General features: G+C 37.7%; 2 protein-coding genes and 2 non-coding genes across 4 annotated transcripts; 2 read left to right on the top strand and 2 right to left on the bottom strand.

The window, feature by feature from the left end:
• The first annotated feature begins 279 nt into the window (after window positions 1-279).
• On the top strand, window positions 280-385 carry LOC125217237. Its single transcript, XR_007175654.1, has one exon. It is a non-coding gene; the product is annotated as a small nucleolar RNA snoR69Y (small nucleolar RNA).
• Window positions 386-436: 51 nt separating this feature from the next.
• On the top strand, window positions 437-519 carry LOC125217246. Its single transcript, XR_007175663.1, has one exon. It is a non-coding gene; the product is annotated as a small nucleolar RNA snoR53Y (small nucleolar RNA).
• Window positions 520-1,362: 843 nt separating this feature from the next.
• On the bottom strand, window positions 1,363-3,825 carry LOC125213734 (protein IQ-DOMAIN 21-like). The gene is made up of 5 exons (XM_048114439.1): window positions 3,647-3,825; window positions 3,469-3,568; window positions 2,589-2,864; window positions 2,199-2,519; window positions 1,363-2,106 (listed from the first exon to the last, which is right to left on the bottom strand). Exons 2-5 carry the CDS (start codon window positions 3,556-3,558, stop codon window positions 1,582-1,584), a joined length of 1,212 nt encoding a protein of 403 aa, XP_047970396.1. The 5' UTR covers window positions 3,559-3,568; window positions 3,647-3,825; the 3' UTR covers window positions 1,363-1,581.
• Window positions 3,826-6,955: 3,130 nt separating this feature from the next.
• LOC125213733 (LEAF RUST 10 DISEASE-RESISTANCE LOCUS RECEPTOR-LIKE PROTEIN KINASE-like 2.5) lies at window positions 6,956-14,688 on the bottom strand. The gene is made up of 5 exons (XM_048114438.1): window positions 13,939-14,688; window positions 13,806-13,838; window positions 13,583-13,693; window positions 13,341-13,490; window positions 6,956-8,216 (listed from the first exon to the last, which is right to left on the bottom strand). The coding sequence occupies exons 1-5, from the start codon at window positions 14,540-14,542 to the stop codon at window positions 7,063-7,065; spliced, it is 2,052 nt and encodes a 683-aa protein (XP_047970395.1). The 5' UTR covers window positions 14,543-14,688; the 3' UTR covers window positions 6,956-7,062.
• Window positions 14,689-15,757: the final 1,069 nt, after the last annotated feature.

The raw sequence follows: 15,757 nt of genomic DNA, 5'->3' as shown, positions 1-15,757 counted from the left end.
TTTTTCTTTCATCTAATAATTTATCAATCGAAATAATGCAAGTTTAATTGAATACTAGTATCAATTTTACAAGATGGCCCAAAAACATTACATTATGAGATGGGCCGAAGACTCAAGCCCATCTGCTGCATTGCAAATTAGGAACCCTAACTCTTCCCGCTATTTAAATCCCCACCCCATATTCTTCACTATCTGCATTTCATAGCCTGTGTTTCGTGGAATCATCCATTTCAAGTTGTGATTTGTTACAGTTTTGTGTTTGTGAAAATGGTGGATTGGCGTTTTTGCGGTGATGATAAGATTGATTAATCCCAGCTCATTATGAGACCTTCTTTGTGTAAGGTCAGGGAAAATAATTACTTCTCATATCTATCTGAGCATTTCGATCCCCAATTTTTTACATCTTTTTTCTTGTTTCAATTCGTCCTTCTTTGGCGTTCCTCGTGATGGAATCTAAACCATGCTAATACTGAATATCTTGTGATTGATATCGATTCTTTCGAAATTCTCTGAAGGACGCCTTAAAATTATTTTAATTTCAATATTTTTCTCTCTCAATTTCGTTCTACTTTCTGTGATTGAAAGAGAGATGCCTTTGAATTATTGATGTAATTTGAATTCATTGATCATCTGACACTGTATTGTTGTTTCACGATCCAATTTCAAGCTTATGAAAAGAACATCGTCTTCGAGGGGTTTGATTTCCAGAATCTTCGATATAAAAACGAACTACTCCTAATTTCGATGTCAACCATTGTTAATTTAAATAATTTATATATTAATCATAATTTAAATTAATAAGGAAACATTAAAAGGAATAATTATCGATATTCCGATTGGAAAGATGATTCCTTCCGTATCACTAATCGAATGGCTTAAATATTTACCTTTATTCCAATCATTAATCGAATGGCTTAACTATTTTCCATGTACATGAAATATTTGAATCATCTTGAGCAAAAATGAGTCTTTAAATTGACAGCAGTGTGTGACCAAGAATAAAAATATCTTCTACTACTCCCTATTATAAATACAGTGGAAATATCACTACCGGTCATACTCAAAATGCTGGTCTAGTGATATAATTTTTTTTTATTAATGTTACTAGTAATTTTTTAAAATAAAAACTAAATGAATCGCACTATATTGAAATTGAACCTATTTTTCTGAAAAATTAATTCCTATTTTATGATGATGAATTGGTGATGGTTTTATCATACTTCATTTATTTGATTCAACAAATACTAGATCGATCCAAATTCCAAACACGAAATTTGGTTCTCAAATCTCAACTTCTCATAATAAAATTGAGATTAATAGAATAAAATATACATGTAACCAGAAAACGAGCAGAAAACGAGATAGGTAAACGTAGGTCAATATTAGATGCAATAATCCCAAAGTTTAGGTTCGAAACTCATGACCATTAACGTCGGAACAAATATACATTTTTGTTTTAGTGGAGATGTTCACAAAATTATTTATTTCACAACGTTTTATCATAAGTTAATAGACTTGATCACACAACAGTCTTGACTCATGATATTAAGATGAATACCAACATTATTAATATGGATAATATCACACGAAAGTATGTCTCGAGCCCGATGAGTATGCCCGATCCTCACTGCTGGACTCCGGGCTGCACATCCACTTAGCCGTGCCGCGATCTTTGGGGTTCGGGCTTCGTTGAGCCTGATAAATTGTCCCTCCACCCGAACTTGACGAGTCGTATCCATTGACTCTCTTTGTAGACGAATTCCACTGTACTCCCGGCAGCTGGCTGGGCTGTTTAGTCGGCCCTTGAGTCCGTACCTTTGCTTTCGCGGATTGTGTCGGGGCCATGTAGCTAGGGACGTCCACCATGCACCCTCCTCGCGTTCGTGCTTGTGTTCGTGTATAGGGGCTTGATTCGATACAGTCTCCGCTTAGTCGACCCATAACCAAGTCCATTTCAACCGTTTTCTCAGAAATGTCGTCGCGCGCCACCACATGTCGGGTGTGGTAGGGTTGCGACGCCATCCATCGCTCCAGCCAATTCCAACCCCACTGCGACTTTTCATGCCCAACATTGTGCTCATTCATATCAGAATGTAACATTTGTTGCTGACAGCAATAAGTTTAATATTAGATACTATAATTCAAATAAATTTATGATTTTAGAGACCAATATCTTTAAAGTTAAACATCTTTAGAACCTGGTTGTAGGCTAGAGCATAGGCAAGAGCTCTGTCCCTCTTGACTTCAAACTCATGCAATTTTCTTGTAGGGCTATTTCTCATTCTACTCCTACCCCATTCTTCACTCTCAAACTTCTTCCTCTGCTTCTCCTCCTCCTCCAGCTTGCCCCGAAGCTTGGCGTGGGTGAGCTGGAGCCTACGAGCACGAACGCGTGCTTGCACGCGCACAAGCGCTTGCATGCACCGCATGGTCATTTGCGCCTGCTTCCGCACGTTGTGACCCCTAACGAGAGCCTGCAGCCTCACCAACCCCTTGAGCGCGCGCAAAGCCCTCCTCGCCTAAAAATCGACACCACTATAAGCCCACACGGCCCAATTCAAAATGCATCAAACACACACTTCACTAACCAGATATCCTCTGTAGTGGGCTTGTATGCGCGTTGCGGCCCTATCTTCCTTAGACTGGCGGCCGTACCCAGCCAGCCTAACCACTTTGGCAGCCGCCTGTGCGGCCGCCACTGCTGCCTCAGCCGCGGCTGCTGTGGCCGCGGCCACAGCCATGGCATGGCTCGGATCCTCACCCACAGGGGAGGACTCTATGCTCTCCCCGTTGGTGAACCCGGGGGAACTCTCGAGGGACACCTCCTCCGGAGCTTCATAGTGCCATTTCTCCACTTCTTCCTTCTAAATCATCAAGAAACATGAACAAACCTTCCATGATCAGTCTCATGTTAATTAAGGGTCAAGATTTGCACTAACATATGCATTTTCATCTCTCAACATCAAGATCAAACAAAACTCCAAAACTTTACAAGATCTATCAATAGAAAAAGCATAGGTTGTGAGTGAGAAGTGAGTCAAGCAGAGCACATGATGAAAGTGGGGGGCTTGGTTGGAAGGAAAGCAACATGTGAGAGAGTTGAGGCCATGGTGTTCTTGTTTTGGCCTTTTCTTCATTTGGGACCATACAAGTGGGCACCATTCTTACATGATTGGATTTGGATACACCATTAATCTTTAATGATAACATTATTACAACCAAAATTAACATTAGCTTCTTGATTACTGAAGATAATCCCGATTGCTCTATCCCAAAATGGAGGATTTGAATTTGATGGCATTTAATAAACACTTTCACAAAGATGGTAATGTGGGAGAAATGATGTACTAACAAACACAAGTTTCATCAAAGTATGCTAACTGATCATCATTCATCACAAAAATTTGTCACTTTGTCACATACATATAGAGGAAAGAGAGTGATGAACATTCCAAGCAAAAAACTAACCTTTTTTTCAGGGGATTCTTTGGTGGGAGACTGCTTGAAGACTTTCTTCACCGACGAAAACCAGCCGCCTCCGCCTCCTTTCTTCCCCATTTTCCGGCGACTGAAAAATTTACATGATCATGTAAACATACATTTTAAAGAGAATAAACATAGAAGAAATGATGATGAAGAAACAAACCAGAAAGGCTAGTGATCCTGCGCCATGTTTGTTTCAACTTTGTGTCTATTTCTTGATATGTGAAAGATTTTAAAGCGCTCCAACTAAATGAAACCGTAATACTATTATCAGCATGTGACTAAAATTAAAGAAAAATAAAGGGGAAAGGCAGTACATGTAACAAAATGTGTACACATGATTTATGGGTATATATTTGGAGAGAGGGAGAGAAGTAAAGTGATGGCCCGCGCACTTGCTATAGTATTTAATCTTTCTCACGGGGGTAGCTGCACCATTACAGTTGTGATCACCCAATGGGAATATGACACGTGTCGGCTGCATGCCCTCTTCACCAGGTTACTAATATACACATTCTTCAACATTTCTTACACTTACCAATATCCCTCTTCTCAATGTTATCACTTATCATAAATGCTACACTTGATGATGAAGAATATCGAGAAACATGTAGTATGATATGCTCACTTGATAAATGATTTGATCAATTTAGTGCTCCATCTCACATTTAAATTATTGTATTTTATTTTAGGATAAAATAGGAGGTAGCATTGCATGCTAACCAAATAGACCCCTACATTAAAATGATGGTGTTAAAGAAAGCATGGCACTACTTTAGAGGTTGTGTCAAATTAAAAAAAAAAATTGTGACTAAATTGATTTGATTTGATTTTATTTTGGAGTTGGTGTGGCCATTAAGCTCGCATATCACATTCATCTCTAAACATCATTAAAAAAATAGGTGGTGTACCTAAATAATAAAGACATTGGCACTTAAAAACTAAAATAAGTTAAATAGTATATTTAGTTCATTTTTTACTCCATATAGTATGAAAAATTCCATTAAAAGATAAAGCTACCAATAACATTTTGGTGATTACTAGATGAAGTCCTCAAAAGGCAATTAAAAGATAAACAAGATATGTATGGATACTTATTTCTATCTCAAACAGAAATGTTAAAGTATCAAATATATGCAATTATATGAAAGATTGAATTTACAATATCATGAGACTTTTTAAATGTCAATTATCACTAAACAAGATATTATAATTAGGAAATATATAGGACCACAATGTCAAAATTAGAAAGCTGATATTTTAGATTCAAGAAAATGAATTATAACAACAACTAACAAAATGGGATTATTTCCAAAAACTATCATCATAATTATTTAGGTTGTCGGGTGTCTTACTAAACACGCTTGTCAAGATAAATGTCAATTTTTCTACCTAATCAAACATTTCCTTCTCCTCATTATTATTATTATTGAAAAATATTACGTCAAATATAATACTTACATGAGCACTGTTATATATTTCTATACTAATATTTGAATTCATTAATTTTTTATGTTACTAAAAATCAAATATCGATTTGTTCATTTTCTTTACAGCTTCAAATAAATAAATAAAATGATAATCGAGCTTTGGATCCAATTCAACTTATAAATTTGATAAAACAATTCAACTTTCCTCTCGAAATATGCAGAAATTTTGTGTATGCTATAATGCTATAACATAAATTGTCTTTCGAATAATTGAATTATATATGTTCTCTATTTCTCAAATAGGTAATTTAAGCTTTATTCGAGAATTTCTATTTTTGTAGCTTATGGGTATTTATAATATCGAAAAAGTAAACATTAATTAGACGAATGTTACTATCAGCTAGAATGAATGGTCGGTCAAGGCAATCGAGCAGTGGGAAAAAACACTGTATAAAATTAAATCATGCACATAAATTCTAAATTAAGTTTGCTGAGCTGTGGAGTTTCATTTTCACCACCAGTTTTATGATATAAAAAATGTAGTTGAATCGCTATAAAAATCAATGAAGGCCCTCTAATTTAGGTAGACTCGGATTAATGCATTTTACTTACATTAAAAGGAATTTAATGATTTTGTTTAATTCTTTTGATTATCTGCCGAAACATTATGACGTTTCCTATAATTTAGTATACTAAGAGATGCTCGGGCATTTTTGTTGTTGTATTGATTTGCTAAAATATACTCCCTTCGTTCCACTTTAGAAGTTCCAGTTGAGAAATGTAAAAAAAAGTTGATGAAAAAAGATAGTGGAATGTGAATCCTATTTTTAATTTTAGTTTTATAATAAAATATGAGTGGAAAAATGTTAGTGGAATGTAGGGCCTAATACCATTTATGGAATATTCCAACCGGGACTCCTAAAGTGGGACACCCAAAAATGGTAAACCGAAACTCCTAAAGTGGGAAAGAGGGAGTATTACTAAATTAAACTTTGCTAATCAAATTATCAGTCTTAATCAATTTCTATGACAGATTAATATTTCAAATATGATTAGCTCGTAGGCATGATTTTTACAAAAAATTGGGGCTAGTTTCTAATTTTACTCATATTGATGAATTTAGGTCATAAAAAGAATGACTTGAAAGTTGTTGACATTAAATAATTTTACATTATTTGTACTAAAAAATGCTATCGATATTGCATTGTTGAGATCTTTTCAAATTTCGACAATATATTTGAATTTAACAAAATACTCAATAAAAATTCATGTTTTTTTTGAAAAAAAATGAATAGTTAATTGTCTACATTTATAGAGCAACCGATAGTGCATTATTGAGATCTTTTCAACAATACATTTAAATTTAATTAACTAAATAGTGAAGTGGTACTAAGTTCATGTATTTTAGAAGTATATAATTAAGAGTATCAACATTGTTAAAAAAGTACAATTGATGGTTAAAACTTAAAACATTGATTGATTATTCGATTAATGAATGAGTTGTACAAGAGTTTCTTTTTAAGAGATCAGCTGCATTCGGTTTGCATACTACCTGTTTGCGTTTTTGCCCATGTCGACTTTCCTCATGTTCCAATAATTCATCGAATGGAAGCTTCATAAGCAGGTAAATTTAGTGCTTGTGCAATCAGCACATGCTATATGTTTCATTTAATCACATAAAAAATGATCTTTGCACGAAAATCATAATGAATGCTGCTTGGTTTTGTAGATATACCACTGCCACTAGATAAATTGCCCTTGAAATTTATCGAGAAAGATAGTATATCGACTTCTGATGCCATGTAAGTCTATCTATATTCAGTCTTATCCGATTCTGGTAATACTGTGGCGTTTGTACGAGTAAGCAAGTTCAAATTAAGACACTTAATGAGGAAAATATTTTGGCCTTCCTCTGAAACAGGGGAAAGAATCTTGTTGTTTTGGTTTCAACTGGAAGTTAAGGTATTATGATAATGCTATATGGATTATATTTATTGTATGGAGTCAGAGTTATATATGATGAAATCTGCTCTTTGCAATGGTTAGAAGCAAATGATTTATGATTACATATCACTACTAAGGATGAGTAGAGTACAGATACATGTAGAAGAAGAGATGGATGTAGGAAGGGGGACTGGAAAGAAGAGGTTCATGCAATAGTAATCTCTAAGGTGCTAACATTGTTATGATGGAGCATGTGTACAGAATCAGTTGCATCTGTAAGCCAACTCCCTTCCTCATTTCCAGCAATTTGTGTTGATTGCGATGATGGAACCTCTGGAATCTGCAGGCGCTCCACATCACCTTCTAACATTTGCAACACTTGATTCATTGATGGACGATCATTTGGATTCATTTGTATGCACCATAATGCAACTATTGTCATCTTCCGAACATCATCATCCTCATCATTACTATTGTTTTCCTCCACCTTTTCAATTTCAATCTCCCTGCCTTGCTTAATGTGGTCATATATCCAATATGGGAAATACTTTGTAGAATCATCTTTGTTTTCCCTCAACACTCTGTTTAAGCCCAACATTTCCATCAACAACATCCCGAAACTATAGACATCCACCTTGGAAGAGATTCTGCCTATACCTCTATTGATGATGAGTTCTGGAGCAACATACCCTATGGTTCCTCTAATGGCCGTTAACGTAATTACCTCCTTCTCTCCGGAGCATAACTTGGCTAGCCCGAAATCAGATACTTTGGGGATGAAGTTATGGTCGAGGAGTATGTTGTGAGGCTTGATGTCAAAATGAAGAATTTGGATGTCACACCCTCGATGCAAATATTCAATTCCTTGAGCTATTCCAATGGCAATATCAAACTTTGTTTTCCAATTTAAGTAATTCATTCTTTTTCTGTTGAAGAGGTACTTCTCAAGAGAACCATTGAGCATGAAATCAAAGATGAGAGCACGCTTGGAGCCTTGTGCACAATATCCAACTAGTTGCACCACATTGGCATGACGTACCCTTCCAATTGTTGTTATTTCATTTATAAAGTCTAGACCATTCCCTCCTGATTGCACCAGCATTTTGACTGCTACATGATGCCCACTTCGAAGCTTTCCCTTGTAAACACAACCATAGCCTCCTTCACCTAATTTTTCTTGAAAACCTCTTGTCATTCTCTTTATGTCTAAATATGAATATCTGATTTGTGAGAGTTTGTTATCACTTTGGAGGAAGGATTCTATAATGTTATAGTCGGAGAAAGACCTTCGGAATTTGTATATCAAAAGCCACAACATGAAAGGGAAAATGATACCCCTTGATAGCAAGACGACCAAGTCTGTCATGTCAAGAAAATAATCAAATGCATACTATGCTTCCTCAATATTTGCACAAACAAAAGGTGTGACAATAAAATGAATTTTAAATATTACTATTGGATAATTTAAATATCACCTTAAATTCAAGGGATATAACTAGGCATGTCAAAATGTGGATATGGGGTATCCAAATCCCAAAATTTGGGTAATTGGATACCCAATATTTGATTTTTCAGGTTTCAGATCGGGATTGGGTATATCCGAATTATCCGATTTTAAAAAAAATCATTTAATAAATTAAATGTAATTTTGAAAGTCACATTTTAGAGTACCACAAAAGCTTAAAAACCATGAACGCACACCTCCCTCCCTTCTCCTGCCTCTGCTCTCGCCTAGGCGCCTCCCTCTGCTGTCGTCCACCGCCGTGGCGCTGCCCCTCTCTGTCTGATCCCGCAACGAGCTCTCGACCCTCTCCTCTTCCAGCACTGCAGCGCGCTCTCGGCAACCAGCTTTTTGTTGGATTCTTTAAAGTTTCCTTTTTTGTATTGCTTTTTTGTTGGATTATTTATGTTTGAAGATGATCTTTATTAGTGTATCTTGGCGTGTATGTGTCTTAGTGTGTATGTAAACTCACTGTAAGAAATTAATGACAGAAGGCAAACAAGATTAAGAGCATTAGCAATGGTTGGTCCTTTCTAGGCCTTTCTTTTTTTATTATTTTCACATTATTCATTTTTGAAAGGGCTTATCTCCCCACAATGGAAGGGGCCTCCCATATGGCTCTTCTCTTCCATAACATTTTCATATTATCATTATTTTATTTTAATTTTCTATATTTAATATGTTATTAACTTAATTAAATTAAAATGTAAAAATATTATAGTACATGAAATAAATTTTAATTTACCTCTATGTGACAACTTATTAATTAATTAAATGAAAACCTAAATTAGGTCATCTCAAATATAGTCCATTAATTTAATAAAATTATTGGCCCACTAATTTTTAGTCCATTTATTTAATAAAATTATTGGCCCACTAATTTATAGTTTAAATATAAATTAGAATTTCATTTTTTTTTATCTTCGACAACAACGACCTTTCTTCTTCTTCTTCTCTTGTTCTTCTTCTTCTCTTCCTCTCTCTCTTTCTGTGTTTCAGTAAAAAAATAAAGGGAAGATCATAGGGCCAATCGTCGGCCCTCTTACCACAATGGAGGGCCGATTGACGCCCCATTTGGATCGGCCAAGGGGGATACATTGGCCTTTTGGGGGAGAGGGGAGGGGGCTGATCGACAGCCTTTCCGCCACAGTGGTGAGGCAATGGAGGCCGATGGGGAAGGTCCCTCCATTAGAGCATCTCCAATGGTCGGCTAGCGACCGGCTAAGCGAACCATTGGAGGCGGCCAGCGGGAAATCGGCGAGCGGGTCGGCGTGGGCCGTGGCCGATGCGCCGGCCGCCATTGTGGCGGCCCGATCGGCCAGCGCCGAATTTTGTTTTGTTTTTTTAAAAGCCTATATAAACGCGATTTTAGTTTCATTTTCATTTGCACCACTTATTTTAACGAGTTTTTTCTCTCTCTAACTTTCTGTACAAGAGCATCATTGAGCGATGGATCACAACAACGAGTCCAATCCCGGCGACGAGCGGATCTCGTGACTCCCATGGTACATGTGGATCCTGGATGGGGCCGAGATGGGCCCCGGGGTTTAACGTTCCTTGGGGGCGGTTGATGGGGATGATGGCCGGTGCGCCGGGGGGAACCGGGGGGGTATGCCGGGGTATGCCGTGGGGGATGCCGGGCGGGGGGCAGGGGAGCCAGGGGAGCGGTGGGCAGTCAGCGCCGGGGTGGGGAGGTATGCCCGGGATGCAGCAGCCAGATGCTTTTGCAGCAGATGATGGGGATGATGTGACAGGGAGGGATGCAGCACGGTATGCATCCCGGGATGCAGGGGTCACCGGGAGGGGACACGGTATATCGTCCCTCGCTTGATTTTTTGACGGCTTCGTCTCACACGTCGACCCAAGTGGAGACACAGTTCACTGGAGATGACCTTCTGTCATTGCATGATATGGGGATCGATCTCGGGGATCCGGATACTCCCGTTCCAGCGAGGCGGGCCGCGCCCAAGAAGAAGACGAAGGGGAAGGCCAAGGCGGTCGGCGAGTCGTCGCAGCCCGCTGGTGACGACACCCCCGGCCGGAGGAAGTGGACGGAGGATGAGTACGCCGGGGTGGCTAGGGGGTGGTTGGAGGTGTGCGACGATCCAGCGGGTCGTCAACATGTGGGCGAAGATCGAACCGCCTATAGGAGGCAATGCCCGCACGGGAAGGACTTCAGCGGGGAGGAGGTCCGGAAGGGGTAAGAGCGCATCAGGGCCGCGGTCGGCCATTTTTCGTCGTTGTACGCCAACGCCGTCCGTCGCTCACTAGTGGGCGAATGAGGAGGACGCCCGGAGGATAGCCGAGTCGGTTCCCCTTGGCGGGGAAGTATAAGGAGTTCAACTTCCGGGAGTGCTTTTTGTTGCCGAAGGACTCGAGAAGTTTCGGCGGGGTGCGACGCCGGGTGGCCGAAGAAGCAGTAGGCCGAACTATTCCGGCGACTACAGCGGCGGCAGCGGCGGATCCCACGACCTCCCCCCGGATGCTCGAGGAGTTTCCATCCCTTCCTTCATTTGCTGGTCGCCCTCGCCCGGTTGGACAAAAGCGGGCGCAACGGGCTGCGAGGGGAGGATCCCCCCTATCGCCCCATGAGGTCCAGTCCTCCGCTCTCCCACCCGCCCCACTCGAGTACACTCTCCATTCATGTAACCATACGCGGGATCAGATGTACAAGGTCTTCCAAGATTGGAGGACCGCCACCGACCCCACGGAGAAGATGTTTCTTCACTCGATGCTCGAGAGCATGCGGGTTGATTTGGAAATCGCGAGGGCACGGCTAGCGGGTTCCGACGTGGGCTCAGATACCACGGGTGGTGGCAGCGGCGGCGGCGACGGCGACGGCGACGAGGAGTAGAGAGTGGCGGGGCTCGTGTGTGGAAGCCCTTTTTTTAAAAAAAAAATCATGTATTTTTTTAAAATCTTTGTACTTTTTTTTGAATGAAATGAATTAATTTTCCCGTATATGTGTCGTAAATTTAATTCCGTAATTTAATCGTAATTTTAATTCCGTAAATGTAGTATTTTTTAAATTATTTTTTTGCGTCTGGCCTAAATCTGATGTGGCAGGTGTATTTTTAGTGCTGCTGACATGGCAGGAAGAGAGAAATGGCTGGCCTATTTAGCATTAGAGATGCTCTTATGAGTGCTTAAGAAGCGTTTAATTGTAGAATTAGTTTGTTACAATGTTTTAAAAACCGGACCAGACCGGCCGGTTCGACCGGTCGGACCGCGAACTGGTAGGTAGTCCGGTCCGGTTCACTCCTTTAAACCACCAATGCATTGAACCGCTGTGAACCGGCAGAACCGGCCAGCTGGACCGTGAACCGGAAACCGGTTCAATATTGTTTTGTTTAAAAATGTTTAAAAATGTTTAAAATTTGTTGTTGGTAGGAGTTGAACTCATGACCTCTCTTCTACATAAGACCTCTACCACTCCACCACATGAGCTCATTGAACAATTTGAACATCAAATATTTTTATACATAACCATTAAATTTTTATCTACAAAAACTAATAATTCATTTTAATTTTATATTCTTTAATATAATTGTTAATTATAATATAAATAATTATCATCCTCTATATTTTAATGATGCTCTACTTACCATCTATATTATTATTAGTACCATATAAGATTCATTATTTACTATAAATAAATTTTTTATATTACATACTTAATTTATATACCCTAGCTATTGACATCAATGAATATTTTTATCTAAACTTAATACCTAATTCGTATTTAATTATAATATTATTTTACGAAATATATTTTCTTAAATTAATAAACATCATCTATTTTAATACATAAAAATATTAAATTTCTTAATAATATTTAATATATGTGTTTATTATATATTCCGGTTCAACCAATGGTTTGACCAGTGAACCGGTTGAACCAGTGAACCAGTAACGACGCCGGTTCGCCGGCCGGTCCGTTTTCTAAAACATTGGTTTGTTACATAATTTTGCAAACCTGTGTTCTATCATAGCTTGAACTCATTGTAGTCAATGCATGATTTTTCCAAATTTTAGACTAAATGACAGAGCATGCATCAAACTTGTTATATTCCCAAATAAAATTAACATAAATCTAGAAAAAAAAACCCAAAATCGGGACTGGATACCCGAAATAAGTTTCGGATCGGGTATCGGTTATCAATTTTTGGGAAATTCGGAATTCAGTACCCGAAATTTTTGGATCGGGTATCCGTGGTTACCCGATTTGACAGGCCTAGATATAACAATTTAAATCTCATAATTTGGTCTAATTATGATTAATACCATAAGAATTGAAAATGAAATACTCCGAATTAAATAAGTTTTAATTACAAAATTTCAAGTTTCTTAATTATTCCATGCATTCACAAAACAATGTGTTTTTTATGCTCAAATGATTTCGTTTTATTTTTACTAGTATTATTTTTGTTAAATATATCCTATATTCTATCAACTAATTTTCTTTCATATTTTAAGAAAAAATACCATTTTTTTTTATCCAAACGACTTCGTTTTAATACTCGTCGACTTTTGCCACGCTGACACTTGCGGCGAACACATCAGTTTCAATTTCAGGAAAATTTAATTTTAGGAAAAAATAAAAAAAACTCAAAATTAATGTATTTAGATTCAAAAATATAAGTTTGGGGGAAAAACCAGAAATATTGAAAGTTGGTGTTTGGCAAATAACCCTATATAAAGATATGACTTCATTTTCCATTTTCCATTTTCCATTCATTTTTATATATTCTCAAAATCAAGCCGAATCATATTGAGACATGTTATGAGAGACGAAGGGAATATCATTTTGTGCTATTATTGTTATTTAAAAAAAAAATAAAAAAATAACCAAAATGAAAATTTGTTATTTTGTAGAACTTTTCAAAGTCAATCCCATGCATGCTTTAGGAATATTTAATGAGAAGTTTGAATATTTGTACTATAAATGAGGAGTTGAAAAGTAGCAGAAATTAAGAGCGCACCGATGGCAACTGCTACTTGAGCCAGCAGCGGGTTCGATGGCACGACATATGGGACTCTAACTGCAAGCACACCGAGTAGATGGAATGCGAATCCATATATTCTACGGAATGTTGATCCATTGAACAACGGGTTACTTGTATGCTCGTGCCCTGCACACCGAGTAGATAGATATGGTAATCAAACAAGAATATACTTACCATATAAAAATACAGACAACTAGTGAAAAACAAAGAATTCTTACCGGTGTATAACATATATCTCAATAGCAATAGAATATAAAGTACGAGTAGCGATACAGTGGCGAATCCACATATGGTGAATACAGGGATGATTATTGCTACACACAACATACCTGCAACTTACAAGCAAGAAAATTAGTTGATTGATATCTGAATTTGTAAAATTAATTGATGAAGAAAATAATAATGATCAAGAGGAAATCATATCCGAAATGAAGAACTTACATGCTAGAAAGACCACAAGAATTGGGAGAAACCCTGCAGATATGAGGTACATACAATACATGATTAGACAGTAGAAGTGATCAACACCATTTTCTAAAATATATGTGGGAATCATGCCTCCTTTCATGCTTACACTGAATTAATAAGGAGACTTTGGATGTTCCACACCAAGGGCAGATGGCGAGTTCAAATCCATACAAGAGGGACTCATGAATTTCTGAAAGCGAAACGTTGTCCAAACCCTTAAAATTATACCAGGATGTCATCACTATGAGGTCTACTCCACAGGTGTGTGGCAACTCTGAGACCTTCATCTGGCCGACCTTGACATAAGCATATCTGTGTAGGGATGAATTAGAGGTACACTGAGTAGTGATATCAGTATAAAGGGAAGAGTTGCTCAAGGGATTTGGACAGCTTATAAAGTTAATAGGCAAAGAATTAATCGGTAACAGGTTAGAAGGACGAGTATAGGCATATGTAGAAAAGGCGGGGAATGAGCAGATGTCGTCTTTGTTTATGGAAGCATCAACCAGCCTCATGATGGAGTTGTCATAGTAGCCAGTGTAGTTGATTGCTTTGACAGAGTATTTGTGAGAATTAAGGGAGATGGAGGTCACATTATTTTCACATGATAATTCAAATCTTCGATCACCGCACGTCTTGGGGTCGCCCTTGAGGCGGAAAGGAAACCTGATGTTGGGAATGATGCCGCACGACGAAGGTGCATATGGCATCACAAGATTCAAACAAACTATGGAGTGACAGAATCACCAAGAAAGATGAAATGATGAGGCTTTGATGTGTTGGGATCATGGCTCTCATGGAATTAATCAATAGATGTTTAACAAAACGTGACAACAACTTATTATGCAGCAGCACCAACACCAGCATACATTCATAGTCTATTAGATGTATAATTGGGTGTACATGATTACAGTATTTAAAGGAGACTTCAAGTAAGACTAGAGTTGAGCTGCTCATTTTTTTGATGTTGACCACACCACGTGTCGTATATTGAGTGGTTATTACGTGTCATCCGGGAAAAACTAATTCAGTCACGACAGCTGATTGCAGAGAAATTTTGAAAAAGGCTAAATCAATTTGTTAGTGTAATATTTCGTGTATATTTCATGTGGTTTCTTAGGAATAATTTTCAAGGTCTAACCCGAAATGATCAGATTCCTTTCGAATGATGATTTTTTGGCTTAATTCTAGTGTTTTAATTCTTACAAGTACAACTTTGTTTCACAATGACTTTCTCAATTTATTCCATTCACAATGAGTAAATGTTACCCAAGTTTTAGCCAAACTAATGGTGATACTAGTAATATTTATGATTGTATGGTAGGTAGATATTCTCAAGTAACGATTGACTTATGAGGTCCAGCAAAGACATAGTCAACATGTTGTGCAACTTACGCAAATGGAAAATTTGAATAGATTTCAGTAATTAATGACTTTGCTATGAATGGGGATAAGGTTGACTCAAAGTCGTTGAAGACCCACCAAACAGATTCTTAATTATGTTTCCTTTTTTATATAGCACCAATTTTGATTTATTTCCTAGATACTTCCAAATCATTGTAATCCAAATTTCTTATAATATAGTGTTAGAGTTTGTATACTACAAATCACGTTTTGAGTGATTGAATACTGTAAAACTCTTATTTTATTTTCTAAGGAATAAAACAGATTATTTTTGTCATAATGTTGTTATGTTTTACATTTAATGGATGTTAATTGCATGTTTAAATGTATAAGTTAACTTAACAAGGTCTAAGGTCTTTGTTTTAGTAGACCGGTTGTGGACGGCATCCACTTTAAGGTAACACGGTCAGTCCTAAACAAAGAAAAAGAAGAATTTCACAACCTAGATGGAATTAGATTATCCATCGAGAAAGGTTGCAATGTCAGTCTGCATATTTCTAAGCCTTACTGAAATAAGATGA

This window comes from Salvia hispanica, chromosome 3, assembly GCF_023119035.1.
Source record: "Salvia hispanica cultivar TCC Black 2014 chromosome 3, UniMelb_Shisp_WGS_1.0, whole genome shotgun sequence".
NCBI lineage: Eukaryota > Viridiplantae > Streptophyta > Magnoliopsida > Lamiales > Lamiaceae > Salvia > Salvia hispanica.
This window is presented reverse-complemented; position numbering and strand designations above follow the sequence as displayed.